General features: G+C 33.3%; 3 protein-coding genes and 1 pseudogene across 3 annotated transcripts; 2 read left to right on the top strand and 2 right to left on the bottom strand.

Moving 5' to 3' along the window:
• The first annotated feature begins 4,558 nt into the window (after window positions 1–4,558).
• LOC145603543 (serine/threonine-protein kinase Nek3-like) lies at window positions 4,559–11,073 on the top strand. The gene is made up of 15 exons (XM_081659469.1): window positions 4,559–4,726; window positions 5,484–5,636; window positions 5,756–5,822; window positions 6,039–6,104; window positions 6,652–6,698; window positions 6,794–6,839; window positions 6,948–7,028; window positions 7,142–7,184; window positions 7,303–7,352; window positions 7,430–7,511; window positions 7,607–7,656; window positions 8,233–8,306; window positions 8,720–8,771; window positions 9,376–9,783; window positions 10,063–11,073. The coding sequence occupies exons 2-15, from the start codon at window positions 5,551–5,553 to the stop codon at window positions 10,729–10,731; spliced, it is 1,821 nt and encodes a 606-aa protein (XP_081515595.1). The 5' UTR covers window positions 4,559–4,726; window positions 5,484–5,550; the 3' UTR covers window positions 10,732–11,073.
• A 2,634-nt stretch (window positions 11,074–13,707) lies between these two features.
• On the top strand, window positions 13,708–15,866 carry LOC145603924 (uncharacterized). The gene is made up of 6 exons (XM_081659892.1): window positions 13,708–13,783; window positions 13,895–14,056; window positions 14,739–14,822; window positions 14,903–15,028; window positions 15,118–15,234; window positions 15,734–15,866. The coding sequence occupies exons 1-6, from the start codon at window positions 13,708–13,710 to the stop codon at window positions 15,802–15,804; spliced, it is 636 nt and encodes a 211-aa protein (XP_081516018.1). The 3' UTR covers window positions 15,805–15,866.
• A 706-nt stretch (window positions 15,867–16,572) lies between these two features.
• LOC145605164 (putative ribose-5-phosphate isomerase 3, chloroplastic) lies at window positions 16,573–19,200 on the bottom strand. The gene is made up of 2 exons (XM_081661193.1): window positions 18,474–19,200; window positions 16,573–17,090 (listed from the first exon to the last, which is right to left on the bottom strand). The coding sequence occupies exons 1-2, from the start codon at window positions 19,071–19,073 to the stop codon at window positions 16,848–16,850; spliced, it is 843 nt and encodes a 280-aa protein (XP_081517319.1). The 5' UTR covers window positions 19,074–19,200; the 3' UTR covers window positions 16,573–16,847.
• An 806-nt stretch (window positions 19,201–20,006) lies between these two features.
• LOC145603923 (alpha-1,3-arabinosyltransferase XAT2 pseudogene) lies at window positions 20,007–21,858 on the bottom strand (annotated as a pseudogene).
• Between the last annotated feature and the right edge of the window lie 719 nt (window positions 21,859–22,577).

Here is a 22,577-nt window from a genome sequence, read left to right as displayed (position 1 = left end):
AATAAAGAAAAAAAAAATTATACATAAGCCTATGTAAACTAACTGTAAGGTTTAAAGAAAAAAAAAACCTAATTGTAAAGGTTGTACGAGTAAATATATATTTAAAATTCTCATTTTGAATATTTATATAGACTAGGTTAGATCCCGTGTCATGCACGATGATCTTTATATATAGACAATATAGTTATATATTATTGATTGAGAAATAATATTATTATTATAAATTAGTCAAGACACAATAAAAGTATGTGATATGTTAATTTGATATTTGCAATTTTAATTGTAGCTTCTAATACACAACTAAAACAAAGTAGGCAAAAAAATCCGAGCAATATTTTGTTTTATTGTAAAATAGGTCACTAATTATTTAAAAATATTTATTTTTGGTATATATTGCCCAATTTTTTTTTAGAAAGATTTGTGAATAAATCTTTTATTTTAAATATAATAATTATTACATGCCAATATGGAATATGTACAAAAAAAATAATGTGATTTTTTTTAAATGATTTGTTTCCTTAATTAAATATTTTTTAAAAAAAATGAAAAAAAAAAAAAAAAACTAAAGACACACCAGGAGATGACACGTGTCATTGCTGGTGTGTCTTTTAGTATATAGTATTGATTGATGATTTTTGGATTGAAAAGATACACGATTCTAATGTTTTCACTGTCTCTAGAAATTAAAAGGTCATAAAATAAGTATTATTCAAATGTTTCATGAAGATACAATATTAGCCGTTGGAAAAATTATGTTTATGGAATGGGTAGATGAGTTAGCGATCTAGAATTGCTTCCAAGGCTTTTAAAGTTCATCGAAAAACTAGTAAGGTATATCGATGAAGTTGTGTTCATCATATAACCCATTGCCATTGCAAATTTTTTGTCTTGGAAAGGTATTAAATTTGTGTCCTTGCTGAACTAGCTTGACACATACATTATGTTCTAGGTGCTTAATTGCCTTCTATAACATAATAACAAGGTAATGTACTCCAATGAGTTTTCAAACATTGCAATTGCAGCAAGTTCTGTTTAATAACTCAACTACACATATCAAGCTTGAGTTGCCTCCTTGAGAAAATGAGAAATGTATCAGAATGCTTCCCATCCCCTTGATATCCTCTTGGACTTGTCAAATGTATTTTTGAATATAGAATAGATACTCGGGTACGTAGATGTTTCCTTTGCAATGAAGTGTACCTATCAAACAATAACCTAACTCGATCAGTCTCACTTACTAGTAATAATAAGGGCAAAGAAAGGGTTAAACTTATGAGAGATGTTGAAAAGATGCTATTTGCTTAAAAAATTATCAACATATGACGGGCTATATCACCTGTGTGAAAGTTGAAAGTTATGTGAATGAAATTAGTATTTTATTTATTTAAAAAAAAAATGTTATGTGAAATTTTTTCCCTTTTTCATTTTTGGTTAATCAAAGCTAAGGAATAGTACACACACAAAAATAAAAAAATAAAAAAAAGTCTTAGAATTAGGAGAAGTTGACTACAATGACAATTTTATAAATACTCATTATGTATGCAATTTGTAACATAACCTATTACCTAAGAATTTAATTTCTCCATTCAAATGTACAATTACTAATATTATCAATATTTAATAATTAATATTTATAATTGTTTTTCATTGTCTTCCGACTAGTTGTCACAACTTTTTTTTATTTTTTTTCAAAATTTTCTTCCAATATTATAACTTGTCCATTCTATTTTGCAAATATATTTTTTTTTCACCACTGTTCTAGATTTTTTTTCAATACATGAATGCAAGTCGGCAAGTAATCACAAATTATAAAAAGTGGCACACTTGTAATATTATCGTGCCACCGAGTTCTTCTTTGCTATCCTTTTCATCCAATATACTCCACATCACAAAACCAAAAATAACCAATTAATTATATTAGATTATTATTAATAAACATTTTTATTATAATTAATAGGAATTTCTAATTTTATCCTCAAAGATAAAGGATGTCCACAAAGAAAATGAAGATCTTGTCAACACGCGTAAAAGGCATATACGGCTATATACAATAGAAGAGGCAAGGCTATTTTGGTCATTTCATTGAAAATACCTGATTTTAAGTAAAAAGGAGTTTGACCCCGCAAGATCTTAGTGGTCCTTTTGTATGACATCTATGATCTACTAATAATATTCTATACCATGAATCCATCCAAAATCTATATCCTATTTTCAACACTATTACTCTTTGATTAGAGTCTAAGATGTCCATTTTATACCACTGGGAGGAATTATCTTACAATGCCATCAAGTTAATCATTACTTTGTCATGGACGTATTATGGGCATGTATGGTCCACTCGAGTGTGTAATGTTATGTTCGAGACTAATTTCGGTTTTTTTTGTTTTAAATTTTTAATTAATCTCTAAATTAAAACATTTTGTAAACGAACGTTCATAGATAACTTTTGTTGTTTGCAAAACTTTAACAATAAATAGAGTTAATCCTGTAAAGTTAAAGTTTGTAAGTGAATAGATATTAGAATTACAAGGATTTTTGTTTCATTATTCTGTTATATTTATTGTTCACCAAAAGTAGTTAATAAAAAAAAATTTAAGTTTTTCTAGTGATTCTTTGAAATGGATATGAGTAGAAAAAAGATTTGAAACCAAATTATACCTAAAAATCAGCTCAAACTCATGTCAAACTCCAGCGTATGTTTTATTAGAGATAGAAAATACTAAAATAATAAGAGACACATAACATTATTTTCAAAATGGAAGAAATATTAAGGAACTAAAATACTACGTAGTCTTATACCAAGAATAAATCATACTTAATGTTTGTGAGGTGAGGTGTGACATATTATATGTTATCCTCGTATTAAGGCCCCATTCTTTAGAGCTGCTCTGCTCTGCTCTGTTCTGCTCTTCTCTGCTCAAAAGAAATTTGCTCTGCTCTGCTCTGTTGAGCCTTGCTCTACTCAAAAGAAATCTGCTCTGCTCAAAAGAAATCTACTCTGCTCAACTCAGCTCTGCTCTATTTTCAAATAATAATTAATAATAACAATATTAGTAATTAATATTAAATAATAATAATTACTACTGTATTGATGATAATAATTTATTATTCTGAATAATTATAAATTATTAATATTAAAAACAATTTTAATAATTATTAATATTAATAATAATAACTAATATTTATAATAATAATTAATATTTAGTAATCATAATAATAATTAATGATAATAATTATCAATAATAATATTTAATACTTCAAACTATTAAGAATTAATATTTAATAATATTATTAATTAATAAATTCTAAAAATTATAACAATTCTTTCAAAATAAATAAATAATAATAACAATTAATAATAATTTTCAAGTAGATTTGCTAATAATCATTATTATTTTTAGTGTTAAAAATATATGATTAAGACAAATTTATAAGTAAAATCATTATTACTCATTAAATCATTTTATTTTAAAATTTTTGTGAAATAAATATAAGTAAACCATTGTCTTTTTTCTTTCTACTATTAACTTATGTTAAATATGGTACACATATATTTATTTTTTCACTCACCTAAATCAATGGTATATGCACTTATTAATAATAATAATAATAATAATAATAATAATGATAATAATAATAATGATAATACTAATAATAATAATACTAATATAATAATAATAATAATAATAATAATAATAATAATAATAATACTAACAATAATAATAATAATAATGTTGAAATCTGCTCTGCTCGACTCTGCTATGCTCTGCTCGGCTCAGCTGTGCTCTGCTATCTTGAAATATGTTCTGTTCTGCTCTGCTAAAATTTAATCCGCCCTGCTCTGCTGACCCCCTGTTCTCCCCAGAAGCTCAAAAGAACAGGGCCTAAGTGTCGCAAACATATAGGTTCATCAAGACATGTCTATCCCCGTTAGAGAGGAAAATGTATTACTTATTTACATTTCATGTATGTAAAAAGGTGACTGCTTTACTTACAGAAATTAATCAAAGTAATGCTCCTTGACTATGCATTATGCAAGTAGTTTCTAAAAAAGTAACAATGGTAAAGCTGTATGAGTAGAATTCCCCACTTTAACATCTCTAAATCCATGGGTAGAGTCACGAGGATTAGCGGTTGGTAAAGACCTAATCCCTAAAACCTAAATTCGATGTCTTAATTATTTATACATTGTACAATAAATATCCAAGAAATACATATTGTCTAATTAGTTATAAAAGGTCATCTACTCTTCTAACTCCCCAAACCCACATTCTACTATACTTACATCATCTAGTCATTCACTCATTAACCATCTTTATACACTATTTTAGTCTCCAACTTTTCAAAATCATCATTACATTCACATACACCCAAAAAAATAAAATTAAAAAATCACTCTAACACTTATATAAGATTAGTATATGAATATCCCACAATAATTTATACACTAATCCTTTCCTTATCAAAAATAAAATAAAAAGCATATAATATAATAATAATATGATCTTGGCTATTATTGTCTTGGCTTTGTCTGTCCTCTAGTGTATTGCCTCCTTCATCCCCTTTTCTTTTGGATTTGCATTTTTATGCTCCCCAAATTTTCTCTCTCCTCTTTTTCCATTAATGGCGGACCACTTCTTACTCTCTCTCTCTTCTTTATAGCTCTTCAATTCCGCCATTGTTACTCTCTCTCTTCTCCTCCGATCGACAATTGCTTTTCTTTCAGGTATTCACTTTTTCCATTTTCGTTGCTTACTGTTGTCACTTACTCACTCTAATTTACTGCAATTTGGGGAAAAAATTGAAAATGTAGTTGTTGTAGAATGTGATTTGGGGAATCTAGTGTCCACTATTCGACTTGTTTTAATGTTTTTCTTTGCTTAAATTGCTTAATTTCTTTGTGTTTTGTTTGTAAGCTGAATTTGATTTTAGTGGAATTTTGGGTAGTTCGTCGATTTTTTTGTTTGTGGTGATGTAATTTTATGTATTTTGTTCAATTTTTAGTGAGTTGCTTAGTTTGTGTTGAGTGTTAATTCAAATGTTGAGTTTTTGTTGATAAGATGTTGAATTTTTGAGCTAAATTTGTGTAATGTACTAGTGTACGACTTCTAATCTAATGTGATTGATGGGTTTTGCTTTTGTGAAATTATTTGATATGATTTTCGTTGTCGTTTCGGTATTTAATCTTGTCATTGTTTGTCAATTCAATCACCAAGATGACTTTGAAATGGTGTCTTTCTTAGTTTCTTGTCAAAGAGAAAAAAAGGTAGAGATTTGGATGGTTAAATTGTATTGTTTATTTTAGGGACTAGGTCAAAGAAAATTTTATGTTGTGGAATTTGGAATATTGTTTCTTGGTCATAAATTCTTAATTCAAGGTCATTATCCGTATTGTTCAGCACTTCTTGGAATTTATTAATGCTCCCCTTTATTGGTGATAAGCCTTAGAAGCTGTTGATATCCTGTTTTAATGTGATGTACAGAATTTTGGATGTATTACACGTAATCTTTCGCCAATAAGTTGTTAAAATTGGAATTGTAAACTAGAAGATGGAGCAGTATGATGTACTAGAGCAAATTGGAAAGGGGTCTTTCGGTTCGGCTCTTCTTGTGCGACATAAGCACGAAAGGAAGAAGTAAGAATTCCTTCTTATGTTCCTGCCTTTATGCTGTTTTTGTCCAATTTTAATAATTTGTGCTGTGAAACTCCTCTGTTGCTGGCTTTGATTGTTTTTACCTTTGATCATTATTGCAGGTATGTGTTGAAAAAGATCCGTCTAGCTCGCCAAACCGAAAGAACTAAAAGATCTGCTCATCAGGAGGTTTGTATATATATCTTATGCTGATCTCTTGGATTGCTAATTTACAGCTGTATTTTTATCAAATCTCAAATTAGGACATTGCTTCTTCAATTGTGATCTGAACCATGCTGAAAATGTTGTTAGCTTGTGGTCTTTGGATTTAGATTTAGTAGACTAGTAGCAACTTCAGTTACACAGTATCTATATTCTTCTAACAATAAATTTTGACTCTCTTAGATGGAGCTCATCCGTAAGATACGGCATCCATTCATTGTGGAGTACAAAGATTCCTGGGTTGAGAAGGTGAGCCGAAAAAATATATAACGTATGTATTAATTAATGTTTATCTGGTTAGCATGTAGCATGCCTTCTTTTCGTATTTCAACATGTATTAGAAATGATATGCTTTAGAATTAGAGAAGTTGAAGCTATTGAGGAAATTGATAATTGATGTGTAATGCTTTGAATAACCAGTAATACACCAGCTATTGCTATTGGAGCTACCAAACTTCTGTCATTCTAATTTTGTACTTTCCTAGATTTGCTTGAAATTTTATGCCCACCCATGAATATAATGTATTTCCTCAGTTTGATGTCAGAAAGGCACAAAAGTACTTGTTACTCGTAGGATCATGAGTAATCTTTAGGTTCGTAGGATGAAATTGTTGAATGTTTGAATTTTCAATTTATGAGGATACTAGTGATTTACTCTAGAACGTCGTTACTCTGTCCCATATTATTTTTAATTTTTCTCAGAATTATGATATACATTAATTACACACTGATAAAAATTGATCTAAAAGCTATCCTCCATTTCCTAAATTTGATGATGTTGGCAAATTATTACCAGGGTTGCTATGTATGCATAATCATCGGATATTGTGAAGCTGGTGACATGTAAGTTTCATGGGTGACGAGAGTAAATTTCTAACAGTGGGTTGTTTTTCTACATGTTTGCTTTAACCTGCTGCTATTGTATATTTTCTTTTCAGGCAAGGAGCTGTGAAGCGTGCTAATGGTGTTCATTTTTCAGAAGAGGTTTCCATTTTATCTGTTACTAGAATAATTCTTTTCTATTCCCATATGTGGTAGCAAACTGCTTTATGTAGCCTTGTCACTAAAGTTTATTGTTTTGACTGACTGTAGAATCTCTGTAAATGGCTTGTTCAACTGCTTATGGCTCTTGACTATTTGCATAGGAACCACATTCTTCATCGTGATGTGAAGGTCAGTACTTTTATAATTGTGTCAGAACTCATTATCTCACCCCCCCCCCTCCCAATCTCCCCTTGTTTTTAAAAAGTATTCTAGGGCTAAACTCCTATTTATGACTACTACAGTGTTCAAATATATTCTTGACAAAAGAGCGAAACATTCGTCTTGGTAAGATGATCGGTTTGGTATTCCTTCCCCCTTCTTCATTTTCAGAAACTACTCTCAAGTCACAATGTTTTTCATTTTCTTATAGCTTTGGATAAATATTCTCAATTTTATTATACAGGTGATTTTGGACTTGCAAAAATGCTGACTTCGGATGATCTTGCATCTTCTGTAAGTTCTGACTCATGCTATATATTTATTCTCTGGTGTTGTATGAAATCTAATTGTCTTAAGCATTTGTCACTCAGGTTGTTGGCACTCCCAGCTACATGTGTCCTGAACTTCTTGCAGACATACCTTATGGTTCTAAATCAGACATTTGGTCATTGGGTTAGTCATCTATCATATTGACAGGCTTCAGTTCACAATTATCTTTAAAAGCTTCCTGAATCAAGCTAAATCCATTTTTCTTTCTTAATATTCAGGCTGTTGTATATATGAAATGGCTGCCCTCAAGCCTGCTTTCAAAGCATTTGTAAGTCTTTGTTGCTGTTTCTGACTATACTTGAGACGTAGCTCTTATATTTTGTGCTAGTAAATCGTATTTATATCCAAGATTTACTGGACAATTAACCAAAAAGGTTATTTTTTAAAAAATATTATAAAATACCCTTCATTTTCTTCTATTACTTTTTTCTGGCCAATAGAATTTTCATTTGAGATAGTTTCTTATGGACAATCTGGAATCAGCATATGACATAATTGATCTGTGGGCTGTCTGATGCTTTGTATCTCAAAACTAATTTGTGGACCATCTAAACCGTGATGACTGTATCTGTGTATCTTCTATACGGTACTTTAACTCATAATGTATTTGTTTTTAGTGGCTCTATGATATCTACTATTAGCGTATTATCATCCTAAAGAAAATCTGAAACATATGCATATATTTCTTCTTTCAATCCACTAATGTGGAACTAGTGTACGGATTATGGAAGTAATTGATGATTTGATCTCTTCTATTAAGCCTCTTGTACTCTGTCTTTGCTTGTTTAAGGAATTGACACATGAATGATTAATTTTTTCTTGTTGTTGCATCCTACTGGAACAGGACATGCAAGCATTGATCAGTAAAATTAGCAGGTCAACTGTGGCTCCTCTCCCAGCCAAATATTCTGGAGCATTGTAAGTTATTTACTAATTATAGTCTTCAAATGATTTGGACTTTATAAATTTTAAATTTCAAGCTTATATATAGTTCTGAGCCCCCTCTTACAAATCCTACTCTTGAAACCAATAAATTAAACACCATTCTTCCTCCAAGGACTGAATTAGGAAAGGATCAGTGACATCAGTTGACAATAATAAGTGTTTCTTGATATGTTGGCATAAGCTTATAGCTCCAGCTTTTGCTGTAAACGTAATCAGATCTTTGGGATTCCTATCTCTGTACTCCTGTGTGGCTGTGTGAACTTAAAATGTTCATGCTTGGAAGTACAGGCTCTCTTCTTTTGCATGCAAGTGCTTCTCATGCTGTATGCATATTGATAAGCAGATGACAGACCTAACCTAATCATTTTGCACATTTCTGTTTGCAGTCGAGGTCTTATCAAAAGCTTGTTACGGAAGAACCCAGAACTTAGGCCCAGTGTAAGTATATTATTTATAGTTAAGATTTGCTGTTATGATTGCAAGATTAAATATGCATATTGCTATGGTACTAACAATTCATAATATCTGACGAATTTTGCTCTGTTCCCTTTACAAAATCAGCACAGTGCATCTTAGTTCTGTGAATAGGCATTGTTTTTTTTTTTTTTTTTACCTCTGAGTTATTATCACATGTATCATGTTTGGCTACTCAAACTGGTATTCCTTAGCTGCTCACAGCAAAATTACTTGGGATACTCGACTATAAGTACTGTAGACTATCTGTATGAACCTTGAAACTAATTTAAGTAACATCGAGCTTATAATGCACTGATCTGATGGTATGCAGTATGGTGTTTTATACATTTGAGATAGACCCCACAACCTGTCTGATGTTGTAATCCTTAAATATATTAACAGTAAAACATTTGAGGATCCTTTGTGGATATACTCTACTAATTGGAAGTATATCTATGTGGGGACAACTGCCAAATACTGTGTGCTGCAAGTACAAGATATTTAGTTGACAAATGTGTGTCCATGTTATTACCTGTCTACTAGGTTTCATTGACTAATCTCTGCAGATAATTGTTTCTTCTAACAGGCTGCTGAGTTGCTCAGGCACCCCCATCTTCAACCTTATGTTGAAAAGATTCATCTTCAGACTAGGAATCCTAGATGTGATGCTGTTGATGATAACTGGGACGATACTGATTCTAATTGTATAGATAAAGCAACATTACCAGAAGCAGAAGATGAAAGGACCGCAGATCCCAGTATATCAGAAGCTGAGCTAGATTCCTTTTACACTGATGACAGAATAAAACCTACCTTGTCTGATCTGGAACGAAGGTTGGCTAAATTAAAGGCTCAAGATCCCTTTAGAAGAGCTGCTGGTATCGAACCGGTTCCTTCAAAAGTTTCAGATGTTGCAAGGAATCCTAAATTGTCACGAGCAAAAACATTTGGCACTAATAAAAGACGACCAGAGCAGTCGAGACATCAACAATCGGTAAGTTTTAATGTTTGCACCTCATTTTATGTAAATTTGGTGTGGAGTAATATGTTGATATCTGATCTGATTGATGGAATATCATCTCCATAACCAGAATGCAGCTGAACGATTTATCGCATTTTTACTTCTAGCATTTTCACTGAAATATTATAGCCGATTGTACTACTACTACTATACTGGTTTTGCAGAGTGTTTGGGCAATCATTATTGTTCTTATTTAGTGGGAGCATTGCTTAATTTTGTAGCTTAAAGACTGCTTTTTTCTGATACCTGCAGCCTCCTTCACGTACTCCTGTGAAACGATCTGTTTCTGCAAACCGCACCCGAAGAGCATCTATGCCGTTAGCTACTAGAGCCACAGTTTATGAATCACCTTGTAGACCTACTGTAGACATCCTAAAGAGAATCAAATCTCCAGATATTTCTGTCAACTCACCTCGAATTGATAAGATAGCTGAATTCCCACTAGCGTCGTATGAGGAGTCATTCTTCCTAAACCAAAGGAGTTCAATGGTCTCCAGACAGGGTTCATCATCTCCAGTCTATGGTGGTTGTTCCATCACTAAGGACAAATTCTCAGTTAAATTTTGTGATATAGGAATGTCCAAGAAGAACTTTGATGGAATGTGGGAGAGTATTCGGGACAAGGTACATGGAGAAGGGAAACATAATGCTAATTCCTCAGATCAAAATGCTACAGCTGGCGCTTCAAGCCATGCTTCATCAGATATGCGACGCAATCGATTTGACACATCCTCTTATCAACAGCGGGCGGATGCATTAGAAGGGTTGCTAGAATTCAGCGCAAAGTTATTGCAACAGGAGAGGTTTGATGAACTTGGTGTTTTGCTGAAACCATTTGGACTAGAAAAGGTTTCTCCAAGGGAAACTGCTATCTGGTTGTCCAAGAGCTTCAAAGAGACCTCGCCAAAGGAGGAAAGCTAGTTAACCATTCAATTGAAGAAGTTTAGTTTATTTAGTTTGTCAATATTGGTTTCATCTGTTCCGGGCAATGGAAGTGCTCTAATGAGGGCCTGCTGCGGCTGATGCCACTTGTTGACAGGTTTTTTAAAGCATATGCATCTGTTAATAATTTTGACCTCTCCAGCTTTTAGAAATGACCAGTATTTGCAGAGGATATGGGATCGGATCACTGATCTAAATAATCCTGTGAGAAATACACATTTAACGCGTTCTTTTTCCAGCTGAATGCTGGATCTACCTTTGTAACCATCATCTTGACAAACATGATAATTCTTTCAGATATACATAATTCTTTTTGTTTGACCCATGTGTGTAGAGAGTATCTAATTTATCTCAAGTTGTAAATTGCAGCAATCTTACTTACCCCTCGGACTTTCTGAAGTACATATACATTTTTGTATTTTGTTTTTGTGGGGTTGTATATCGTAGTACTTTGCTTGCTATCTGTCTTAAAAAAGGGAGTGCTTCAAGGCCTCAAGTGTGACCTCACCATGGAAATTGCTGTGACTGAGATGGTGAGATAGCGGGAAGTTCAGAATATTTGTAGAAATGGAAGGCAGAGCAGCAATAACAGGGGGGATTCATTAGGTTAATACAAATTGGCTTTCCTTGGGGAGATCTGATCCTCTCGAAAGTTCAGCTCTTTATGTTTACTTCTTCACCAATTAATAAAATTCCTCCTTCCCTCTATTTTATGTGCACATTTTGTCAATTCTCTCTTATAATCTCGGTGTATCAGTGTTTGCAATCGAAAAACATCACAAATGTTATAAGAAAAGTCTGCCCATAGTGCCATCACACCTCACAACTTTCAGATTAGTTTGAAGAAGAGATCCATCACCTTGGAATGTTTAGCTTGAATTTATTGCGAGGAACCATCAGGTTATTTTTCAACCCAAGGACACTCATTGACTCATGTAATGCCTTTTCATACGGACGAAAAGTTGCTCATGCAACATTTCACTCCTTGGTGAATGAAGTTTTTCAATCTTACGCAAGTTTGCTCTTTTTTTGACAATAATTTGGAACAATTGAAGGTCGTTTGTAGAATTTGTTATATACACTCAGGTGTACCGTACACCCAACTAATCCAAGGTTAGTGTTTGCTCTTCATTTGATGATTAAATAAAAAATAATCATCAAAATGAGAACAAGATATTCATAGGTGTACGGTACACCCGGGTGTATATAACAAGCTCTCAATTTGAGGACCTTGATAGAGCATAACCCAGTAGGCATTAGCTAATTTGGAAAATCTGAAGTGGCATACTAGCAAAAGCGTAGCATTTAATATGGACAAGGTTGAGATTATTTCTATCAGTTCTTTTCTAAATTATAATAGTTAAAGACTAAAGAGTAAGCAAATTTTACAGCTACAATAGCACTTCACCTTATTGTTGTAATATTTGTCTCATAATCATGGAGAACCTCAACAAATATTACAAGAAACACAAAAATTTAATTTGGGAAGATCTAATACTATAAATCTTCAATGTATATTGTATATAAGATCTCTGTATGCAAGAACAGGTGAAATCTACGGTGTTGAGACCTTGAATAGGTTAGCATGGTGATTCCCTGCAGCTCGGCCTACTAAAGCGAAGCTATGGGTGTTCTATACCTTCAAGAATGGCTTCTCTGTATAAGAATAAAGAGCATTGACATTCATACCAGCTCCAAAATGCTCATTCTGTCATTCATCTTCAAGACGATTTAGGAAAGTGCCAATATATATTTTTCGTTTATCACTAGATATATCCTCAGTAAAAATGTATGTATCATGTTCATGTATGAAATTGTAACACTTATTTTTATTGCAACGATTTTTCATGGTATTGATCATTGAAATTTACAGCATTTCAGCTCGAAGTAGACCCAAAGCAGGGAGTTTGACCCATGATTCTCAGGCCAGTTTTGTTCAAGACCCAATTTTATGTTTGATTATTTCCCTTTCACAATTGCTTGATTATGCGAACTCACATAATTTCCAATATCATATGGGACTGGTAACTGAGAACATGGTACGAACCCCGTTCTACAAACTGAATTGATTGAATTCTAACCAATTCTAAACCGCGATCCAATTTACTGAACCCTGCAACCCAATTTAACAAGTCTACCAATCTACTACAGTCCCGTATTTGTACCACGAATAATTTTATTCCGCGTACCTGAAATAGACTATTTTTCTTCATGAAAGTTATTTATGTTACTCCATGACATCGTAAGTAATTAACTCCCACACTCTAAATCAAAATAATAAAATTAAATAAAGACTAAATAAATCAACTACACGAGAAACAAAAGAAAACCAAAATAAAAAACACAACAATGTCTGCGCCCCTTTTGAAAGTTGGGGCAGTTACCGTTTACCGTTGCTTTCACTCGTCATTTTGCTGACTTCTGCACCAGCTTTTATGTCAATTCAACATAATATATAACAGAAATTTACAAGAAACCCTTCAAAGAAGCAATTTTCAACAAAAATTAGCTGCTTATATCTAAAAGTAAACAGAAATTTTGTCAACGAAAGACAGAATTTCCATCAGAATATTAAGGATATTAGAAAAACAAATGTAGCATGCAAGTCATAATATAAACATCAAAACTTAAAAATTGTATGTGTTTGAAAAATTCTTCAAACTACTAGAAGCACCATCATCTTCAAAATTTTCAAAGTAAACATGGTCGAAGTCGAGGGGTTAGGAGTTGAGAAAAGCAAAAAAAAAAAAAAATACTCCTACAGTCCTACAACTATGTTTCTAGTAAGCTTTTTACACAACCTGCCATGAAGAAAAATATTCTATATATAGCATAATCGTGTTCCTTAGCTCTAACCCTCTCAGCTGTCCTATAACTTTCACCTGCAAATTTGGCAACAACCCGACTATATCTAACTAGTATTCTCTCATTTACATAATAATCAAACGATAACCAATGGCTTCCTCCAGTCTAATAGCATTTGCAGCTCTACTTCTAATCTCTTTCACAACCACTGCTTTAGGAGATTCAGGTAAACAGCTCTCCTTACAGTAGAATCTATCCCAACTTATCTAATTTACAAACTCAGCAAACAAAAAAAAAAGTTGCTGTCATGTTTTCTGATGTTTTTTTATGAAAACAGAAATTTGCAGTCAGGTAAGTTGCGGGAAAGGAACATGCAAATCAAAACCAGACTACGTACCACATGGTTTCACTTGTGAATGTGATTCAGGTTGGAGAAGAACACGTCTATCAGACAGTGAGGAACAATATCTCCAATTTCTTCCATGTATAATACCAAATTGTAAGTTTTACTTCTTTAAAAGGGTTCATCTTCCACAGTCCTTGGCTTTCTATGGTAGTGAGTACCTCACAGAAAAGAGCCTCTTACTAAAACAAAAGACAGGTATATATAGAGAGGCAGAGAAAAGGAAGTAGTGCTCTACCCCTAGTTTTTTCAGACTGATCAAGAAAGGTGGGAAAGAATCAATATAAGTAGTTTTTACTGGAAAAACATTAGCATGGAGTAAAACCTGATAATTAGAGCAAGAAATTTGAAATATACCAATATGGAAAGAAGCACAATCACTGTATAACAGGGAAAATTAGGGAAACACCAAAACCAAATGCATCCAACAACACATCAATAGCATTTAATTTATTTCAATGTCTGCAGGCACCAATTGCTACCTCGTTACAAATTTTATTTGAAAACTTGTCTAGGAAACATAGAAAGGGTTTTCAAGAATAATACAACATAGGCAGATAGGCTATAAAAAATTCAAGATTACGAAGCAACAAACAATCTCAAGACAAGTGCAAACATCAGAAAAGGCTAAATAGCTCTTATTAAACATGCACGAATACTTATTGAAAGACGACTCCTTTTCTTAATACCTATTCTTGGTTCTGTCTTTACAATGATGAAACTGCTTGATTGCAAATTGTTGATCTTTCTAAAAGGAAAAAACGAACATCTTAAACAGGTTCCATAAACTACTCCTGCATGCCAGCTGCTGCTCCATTGCCACCCATCCCCACAAAGCCATTCAACACCGCTGTTTTTAATCGTAAGCATAAACAACACCCTATTTATCAAATAAACTATATGATTGATCAAAGTTTCTAAAGTGAGATTTTGATGTTCTAGCTTGCAATTGGGTCTACTGTGGCGAAGGGACATGCACAAACTCATCAGACTACAAGCATTCGTGTGAATGTCACCCAGGATCCTATAATCTCTTCAACGTGTCACACTTCCCATGTTACAGTGACTGTAAGAGCTTTATAGGAATGCATTTAACTAATTGCATGCTGTTAAAAGAAAAATCCTCAGTTAAGTATTTTTGATTGTTGGTTTTGTAGGTGCTTTCGGATCTGATTGCTCCAAGCTAGGAATCAATGTAACAAGTAATTCAAAGACATCAGTTACACTAGGTCCTAGTTCAAGTATCAGTCAGACTTCAAGAAGTGAAAACCATGGTGAGTTGAATATCAACCAAAAAATAGGAAAATTTCCCTTAACTCCTGAATCTCTAAGTTATCATATGTGCTGTTAATAGCTGAAATTGGCCAATACGTTTTGGAAAAGATAAATACTATCACCCTCGGTTCCTTATTACTATTTCACTTTATCAATGTTTCATAATACTTGTCACTCTAGGGTACCATGTACATATATAATACTCCATCTTATTTGTAAATTTTATTTAACAATGCAGCATACTTGTCTGTTTTACATTAGAAACTTAAGGAATGGAAGATATAGATGACAGAAAAAGTTCAATTGAATCACATAGAATGATATCCTAAACAAATGATTCAGAGAGAGCTTCAATAACTTCAGATAATAAAAAGGGGTCTTCCATGGTAGGCTAACTAATAGAAAAAGTTTACAGCCTTGTTCAAATGTTGTTGCTTTAGTCCTAGAAATATGGATATAATGTCTGTATTAATCCCCTTTTTTACTCATTTATGACAGGGATGCGATCATGGAAGCTCAACTGGATTGTTATAACAGTGATATCTCTGGCTGTGATATTATGGCAATGATGCTTCTCAGCCACCGCCGATTATTATTTTTTATTATGATACTCATACTCTTCCCCAGAACCACCCCCACACTCAACACACACACACACAACACATACATAGAATCAAAGAGAGTGGCAGCATATATGAGGTGATGCTTATATAATCTGTTACTGCTGCTACTTTCAGCAATTAACATTATCTATGATATACCAATTTGTACCACTATTGTTGCAATAAATAAAGGTTTATGTACTGTTAGTCTACTATCACTTTTAGTCCATTAGTGTGTCTAACCTTATAATGATATTAGTATTGCCATTTTCTGAATGTTAAATTATAACTTTCCTAACGATTATACTCCTTCCAAAAATGTCTTCTGCAAATCTTTTGAGTAAATATAGACCTTCATAAACCCTACCATACACAGGATACATGGTAATGGTAATTTTTTTGAGGGGTGGTTGTTAACTAGTATGCTGGTAATGTCTAAATTATTCAATGCACTCAATCAAATGGGCTCCAGATTACATTCATGGTGATTTTCTCAACCCTTAAACATATCCAATGCCAAAAAAAAGAGCAACTCCTGGATATTGACCTACGCATAAAATTTTCATGCTACTACATTGGAGACTGTATATACATGCCATTTCCAGAAGTCAAGATAACAGACACTAGATCGAACTAAAAAATTTTACCATAAAGTAAAACATTAAAAAGAAGTTGACAACCATCAACGGGAAAGCATGTTCTAGATAAAAACTGACAAGAAGTAGAAATCAAAACTTCATGAAGGAAATTTTTATTGCACCAAAGCGTAATGTACACAATTCAATAAGCTATTTTTGTATCTCAGCATTGATTCTCATCTACACTTCATAACACAACTAAATAAAATCACAACAATAATTAGATACAACAAGATGCAAAAATATCAAACCAGACCAAAGATGCCCATCTAACATTACAGGAAGTGAGAACATTTGTAGAGATGAAAAATAAGCAGTTATTGCTGGGAGAAGGAGACTATTCCATACCCGGAATCCATCAACCAATGGAAATCACTTTGTCTTCACAGTTACTCCAGTTTTCCCAGCAATGATGACCTCACTAGCCATACCAAGGAACAACCCATGTTCCACTACACCTTCCAAAGCTGAAATTTCCCTTCCTGCAGCTTCAGCATCCTTGATGGATGTTGGGAAGTATAAATCCACGATGTAATTTGAGTTGTCAGTCACATAAGGCTTGGCATCCCCATCCATTCTCAACTTTGCCTCACAACCCAATTCCTTGAAAATCTCCTGCAACCAAGAAAGACAGGCAAAGATATAAACAAACCTGCATAACAAATGCTTGTCTTTGGGAATCTACAAATGCTACTCTCCAATATAAACAAGGATAAGTCAAAATTTTATTAAAATTAACTTCAACAGCAAGTTGTCCACAGCCACAGAAATACCCTAAGCTGTACATTACCCAGAATCTTTATTTCATGACATATACCCATGTAGGATCCTTGACACTGTGACATTAGACGCTTAATTTTCAGCTGAAATCATGAAATTTTTTCACAAATAGCCGAGTCAAGACAATGAGTAATAAACTCATGTCCAAGATAGGTACCCGAGTCCCAAGTAACATAGACTAAGCCTTTTGATCATCAACAAAACAACCTATAAAGGTTTCTACTCATGCCAATAAAAATCAACACTTAAGCTCATTTATCAATGTATAGGATCTGTCACTGATGAAATCTTCTAATGTACACATGTATCAATAGAAATTACTAAAAACAAACAATCAAAAGAGCACCAAAAGAGCTCATGTCTAATTTGAGTCTACATGTATAATGATAGACTGATTCTGTAGCCTGAAATGTAGCACACACATACATTCTTTATTCCATTTTTTAAAAAATAAAAAACAAGAAAAAAAAACGAAGGGTTCGTTTGGCATCGATGTGGTTTTCTGTTTTTTGGTTTTTTGTTTTTTAAAAGTATATTATATATGACACATAATGAATCAAAAATTATTTAGACTTATTAAAATCATGATAATTTTGAAAACTGACAACAGAAAAGTGGAAACACCTTTTTCTTGTTTCCTGTTTTTGGTTTTTAGTTTTAAAAAAAACAGAAAACCGAAAACCAAAAATGATGCCAAACAAGCCCGAAGCTCTTTGTTCTATACTTCTATATCACTTTTCCTTTGTTGATCAAGTCCAAGCTCAATGGTAGAGCTCCCACTGCCAAACCAATATATTACATGAACTAAAGGCCATAATTTCATTATTCCATGTGTCAACAAACAATGCCTTTTAATTGAACATTATAGTACCCCCTTAATTTCCCTTATCTTATCAAAACTTTAATTACTCGATTAATCTGCTGAATTAAAAAAGAATGTAGGACCAAATTCATCATAAAAGCACACTAAAAACACAATTTAGAACAAATTGTCATAACCACATGAACAATATCTACAACAACATTAAGTTAAATGATAGTGTATATATCTACATTTCAAAACACAGGCGAATGCCAACTAGTTTAATTGGTTAAAGTCGCGAGGATAGTACTAGTACGGTAGTACCCAAACACCTAATATCGAATCTCATCTACATCACTAATAGCATATAGACATGGCAACAAAACATTAAACGAGTTATAAGAAAGAAAACATGCCTGCAATCTCAAAAGATTATATTTCCAGCAAAACTGAACAACTTCAACAGGCATAGCAAGACGACTACCACCCAAACCATCAACAAGCTTAGTATCATCAACAACCACAATAAACTTATCACTAGCAGCCTCAACCATCTTCTCCCTCAACAACGCCCCACCTCGCCCTTTCACCAAATTAAGATCAGGGTCAACCTCGTCAGCACCATCAATAGCAAGATCAATCCGAGGATGATCATCGAGTATCGAAAGCGGAATACCCAGAGACGCAGCCTGTTCTTGGGTGCGTTTCGAAGTCGGAATTCCGACAATGTCAGTGAGTTTTCCGGCGGAGAGAAGCTCGCCGATTCGGGCGACGGCGAATGCGGCGGTGCTGCCGGTGCCGAGGCCGAGAACCATGCCGGATTTGATGGAATCGACGGCTTTTTCGGCGGCGAGTTTTTTGAGGTCGTCTTGGGAGAGGGTGGGAGTTGGGGTGGGAGAAGAGAGGGATTTGATGGTGGTGGAGAAGAAGGGTTTGGAGGTTTGGTAATGGCGGAATTTGAGGTTGAGGAGTTTGGTGGAGGGGGAAGGGAGGAGAGAGAAAGTGGCGGACGCCATTGATGAGGTTGAGGTTTGAAGGTGAGTGAGGAATGAGAGGTGAGGTTTAGAGGAAAGTGGTGTTCCTCTAGTTGTTTATCTGATGTTGAGATTATTCAATGAATGAATGAATTTCATTTTATTTTGGATTGGATTCATATGATTATGGGGTTGGTGACAATTGGAAAAAGGAGGGATTTTTGTTTGTTTTTTCAATCTCATTTCTTGGTGGGGAGATCACTTCACTATTGCTTGGCAATCTAGTCCAGATTCAACCCTAATTCGTGCCGATCCTATGGTTTGAGTCCGAGAAAATAAATAATTCGAGTCGGAGTTGGATCCTACTAGAAAATCTGATTTTAGTTGGATATTTGCTATTGCACTTGCATAATCCGCTCTGAATCCGATCCGTTGTCATCCCTAATCACTAAAACATTTTTTTTCCCGAAACTATCACTAACACATTTTAAGGATTAGTTCACGTATTTGAGAAAAGTACTAGTTGATCTATTTGGTTGATGGAATATGTTAATTAACATGGTAAAATCGATATCGTCATGAATTATTTGGGGCATTGTTGTAAATTCGAAAGATTAAGTGGAAAAATTGGCCACATATGCCTTGATGTAACGCTGTAACTGCGTGATTTTATCATCCGAAACTTGAATTTCACTAACACATTTGAACTAATGTCCTAATGAAATGTACACTTATGTTTTTTTTTTTTCTTTTTTTTTTTTTTTTTTTTGACATCAATGTACACTTATGTGCACTATTTTGTATAACAATACAAAAATAATTTTACTCCAAATTCATTTGCTAATCACTATATTAAGCATTTACAAGTAAAGTATTTGCGTCTATTCAAAAAAAAAAGTAAAGTATTTGCATTTACAGTATTGCACAAGGAAGCTTAGTTCACAATTAAATACAAATGTGCACATATCTTAAGCTTCATTGCCGAAGAAGTTCCAAAGCTTGTAACAAAACTGTTCTAAACTTTCTCATATCCAACCTCACATCTTGATTATCCAAATAAATCTTCTTAAACTCGGGCCAACCCGCCTTTTTAGCTATTTCCGGGTCTGTAATTACCTGATGTTTAATCGGATATTGTTGAATGAGGCTACTTTCCTTTACACTAATTTCATACTCCAAATATTTGAGCCTCATGTTTTTAGCAGGAAGTTCGTAAAAGATTTTCGACACCGACTGCAGTCCTATAGGAATTACCTGAATCAGGACAGCATTTTCGGGTAGGTAAAGAATGTTAGTTAGTCCTGCTCCATGAACACCAAGCATCACATCAGCAGAATTTACTATCTTGGAGAAGTCCTTAAGGCTCATTCGTGCATCGATTATCTTTACATCGTAGCCTAATCTTTGAGCTTCGGCTATTATCTCATCCTCATTCAATATGGTTCGAGTTTTCTTCCTTGAAATGATCAGTAATCTCGGCTTCCTGTCATCCTCTGCAGTCATCTGAATCGCCGTATTTCTCTGTAACGAATAGATTTTCCTTGTGAACTGTGTGTAATTCCTTAATGTCAGTCCATATGGTAATTTCTCAGGATCAATACCAAAATCTTGGTGAGATTTAACACCAATAATTGCATTATTAAAACATCTGATCTCTTTGTCGAGATTTAAGTCAATAATTTCGTACTTAGACAGTGCCTTCAGTGTAACTTCGTGTCGTTCGTTCCAGTAATAATGCTTATCTTGTATCAGAAACTGAACTTCCCTGTTGAAATGCAGGGATGTTAGATAAAGGGGTATCAAGATATCACTCGTATCGTGGAAGATGTTGCCTCCATACCCACCAGTCGAGAACACAATGGCTGGAACTGAATTATTTACAGTACATTTAGGCATTTCTTGTACTGATGATACTGGTTTAAGCAACAATTCTTTTACCTGTCCCATGACATGCTCATCCGTTTTTCGAGCATAAATTTTGATACCCTTAGTCCTATTTTCTTGTAACTCTATGTTTTCTAGTTGAGGTGAGCTGAAAAAGATGGAGGAAGAATTTCCATGGATTCTTATGTCACCATAAAACTCGCAATAATCCGATTTTTCTCCTGAAAAATTACACATTGGTGCTAGGAATGGCTTGAAACTGTCGTGTGGAACGAGATTAACTACAAAAAATAAATTTTACAAAAAATATTAAGTGATGATCAACTTAAATTAAGCATGAAAGAAGATTTGTAACCTCAAAATGGTAAGAAATTAGTGTATATATAGCACCAACCTGTATTCTTGTTGGAATTAAGCCTCTTCAAATTGATTTCCCCTGAAAACAAGAATAAAAAATAGCTTGTAAGTTGTATTGAAACTGTCATTTTAGTAATCATAATCATATGAACTAATGTAAATAGATTTTTTAGTCCATACAACAATATTTATTTATTTATTTATTTTTTATATGTTAAAATGCTAAATATTGAAATGCATATCGAATTCCTAACAAATGAAACAACCAATTTACATAAACAATACAAGCTTATCTAGTATTGCAATATAGTTCATTGAAAATTTACTAACACGAATTTAATGAAGGATTTCGATGTTAAAGATCGATTCATCAAACGAGCAATAGGAGAAACTCATATATGCATATAAGTTCATACAAAAAGAAGGCAAATAGTAATGTAAACTTACAAATAGTTTGAGGATCCATGTAAGACTTGAGAGCTGTACAAAGGCTGATGGTGACAAGAACAAAGCTAAAAAGCACCCATAATCCAACTCTTTTCCTCTCAAACTTTACACAACATTTTGCCAATAATTTCTCCAACATTTTTTTAGTACTTTTTGTTTCAACAAAATTTAGAACAAAATAATTTTCTGAAGAAAATCACTATTTAAAGTCAACTTAAGAAGTGTATGAAATGGCCATGCAAAAGGGTTAATTTCCTTGATTTAGGAGTAATGGCTTGAAAATTTTCAAATTAATGACAAAAAAAATGAATTATTCACATTTGTAAATGTATCTATATATATATATACAAATAATTTTATAATAAGGTTGGTATGAATTATTAGTTTGGTAATCATATAATGCTCCCCACGATTTGGTGAAGGCTTGACTCTAGAATAAAACAAGAACCAAATATTGTTTAATTTCATTAGGTGCGATAAAGACATACAATATCTTTTGAGTTTGATTATATTTTGCAGGAATTTGGCTACCTTGGGTGTGTCATATAGTTTCATATTGCATAAATTATTAAGATAATTTTGGATAATTATATAAATATACACCTACTACCATATTGGCTAGTATTTAGGACAAGAAAATACACGTATACACCTAACAAATACGGAGTACAAGTATTAGTTTGAATTAGTCATTGTTTGTTTGGTGCTTTGCTTCTAGGCTTCTACGAAAACCAATAAGCCATGCATGCTTTGTTTATTCCCTCCTAACCTTATATTAAGGGAGTTTAGACTGCTAAGTATGCTACTGTTCCTTCCTAAGTCCTAATCATTAATACGTGTAGCATTACCGTCGAATAT

Source organism: Chenopodium album, chromosome 22 (assembly GCF_948465745.1).
Source record: "Chenopodium album chromosome 22, dcCheAlbu1.1, whole genome shotgun sequence".
NCBI classification, from domain to species: Eukaryota; Viridiplantae; Streptophyta; class Magnoliopsida; order Caryophyllales; family Amaranthaceae; genus Chenopodium; species Chenopodium album.
Note: the sequence above shows the minus strand (reverse complement) of the source record. Positions and strands in the feature narration are given on the sequence as shown.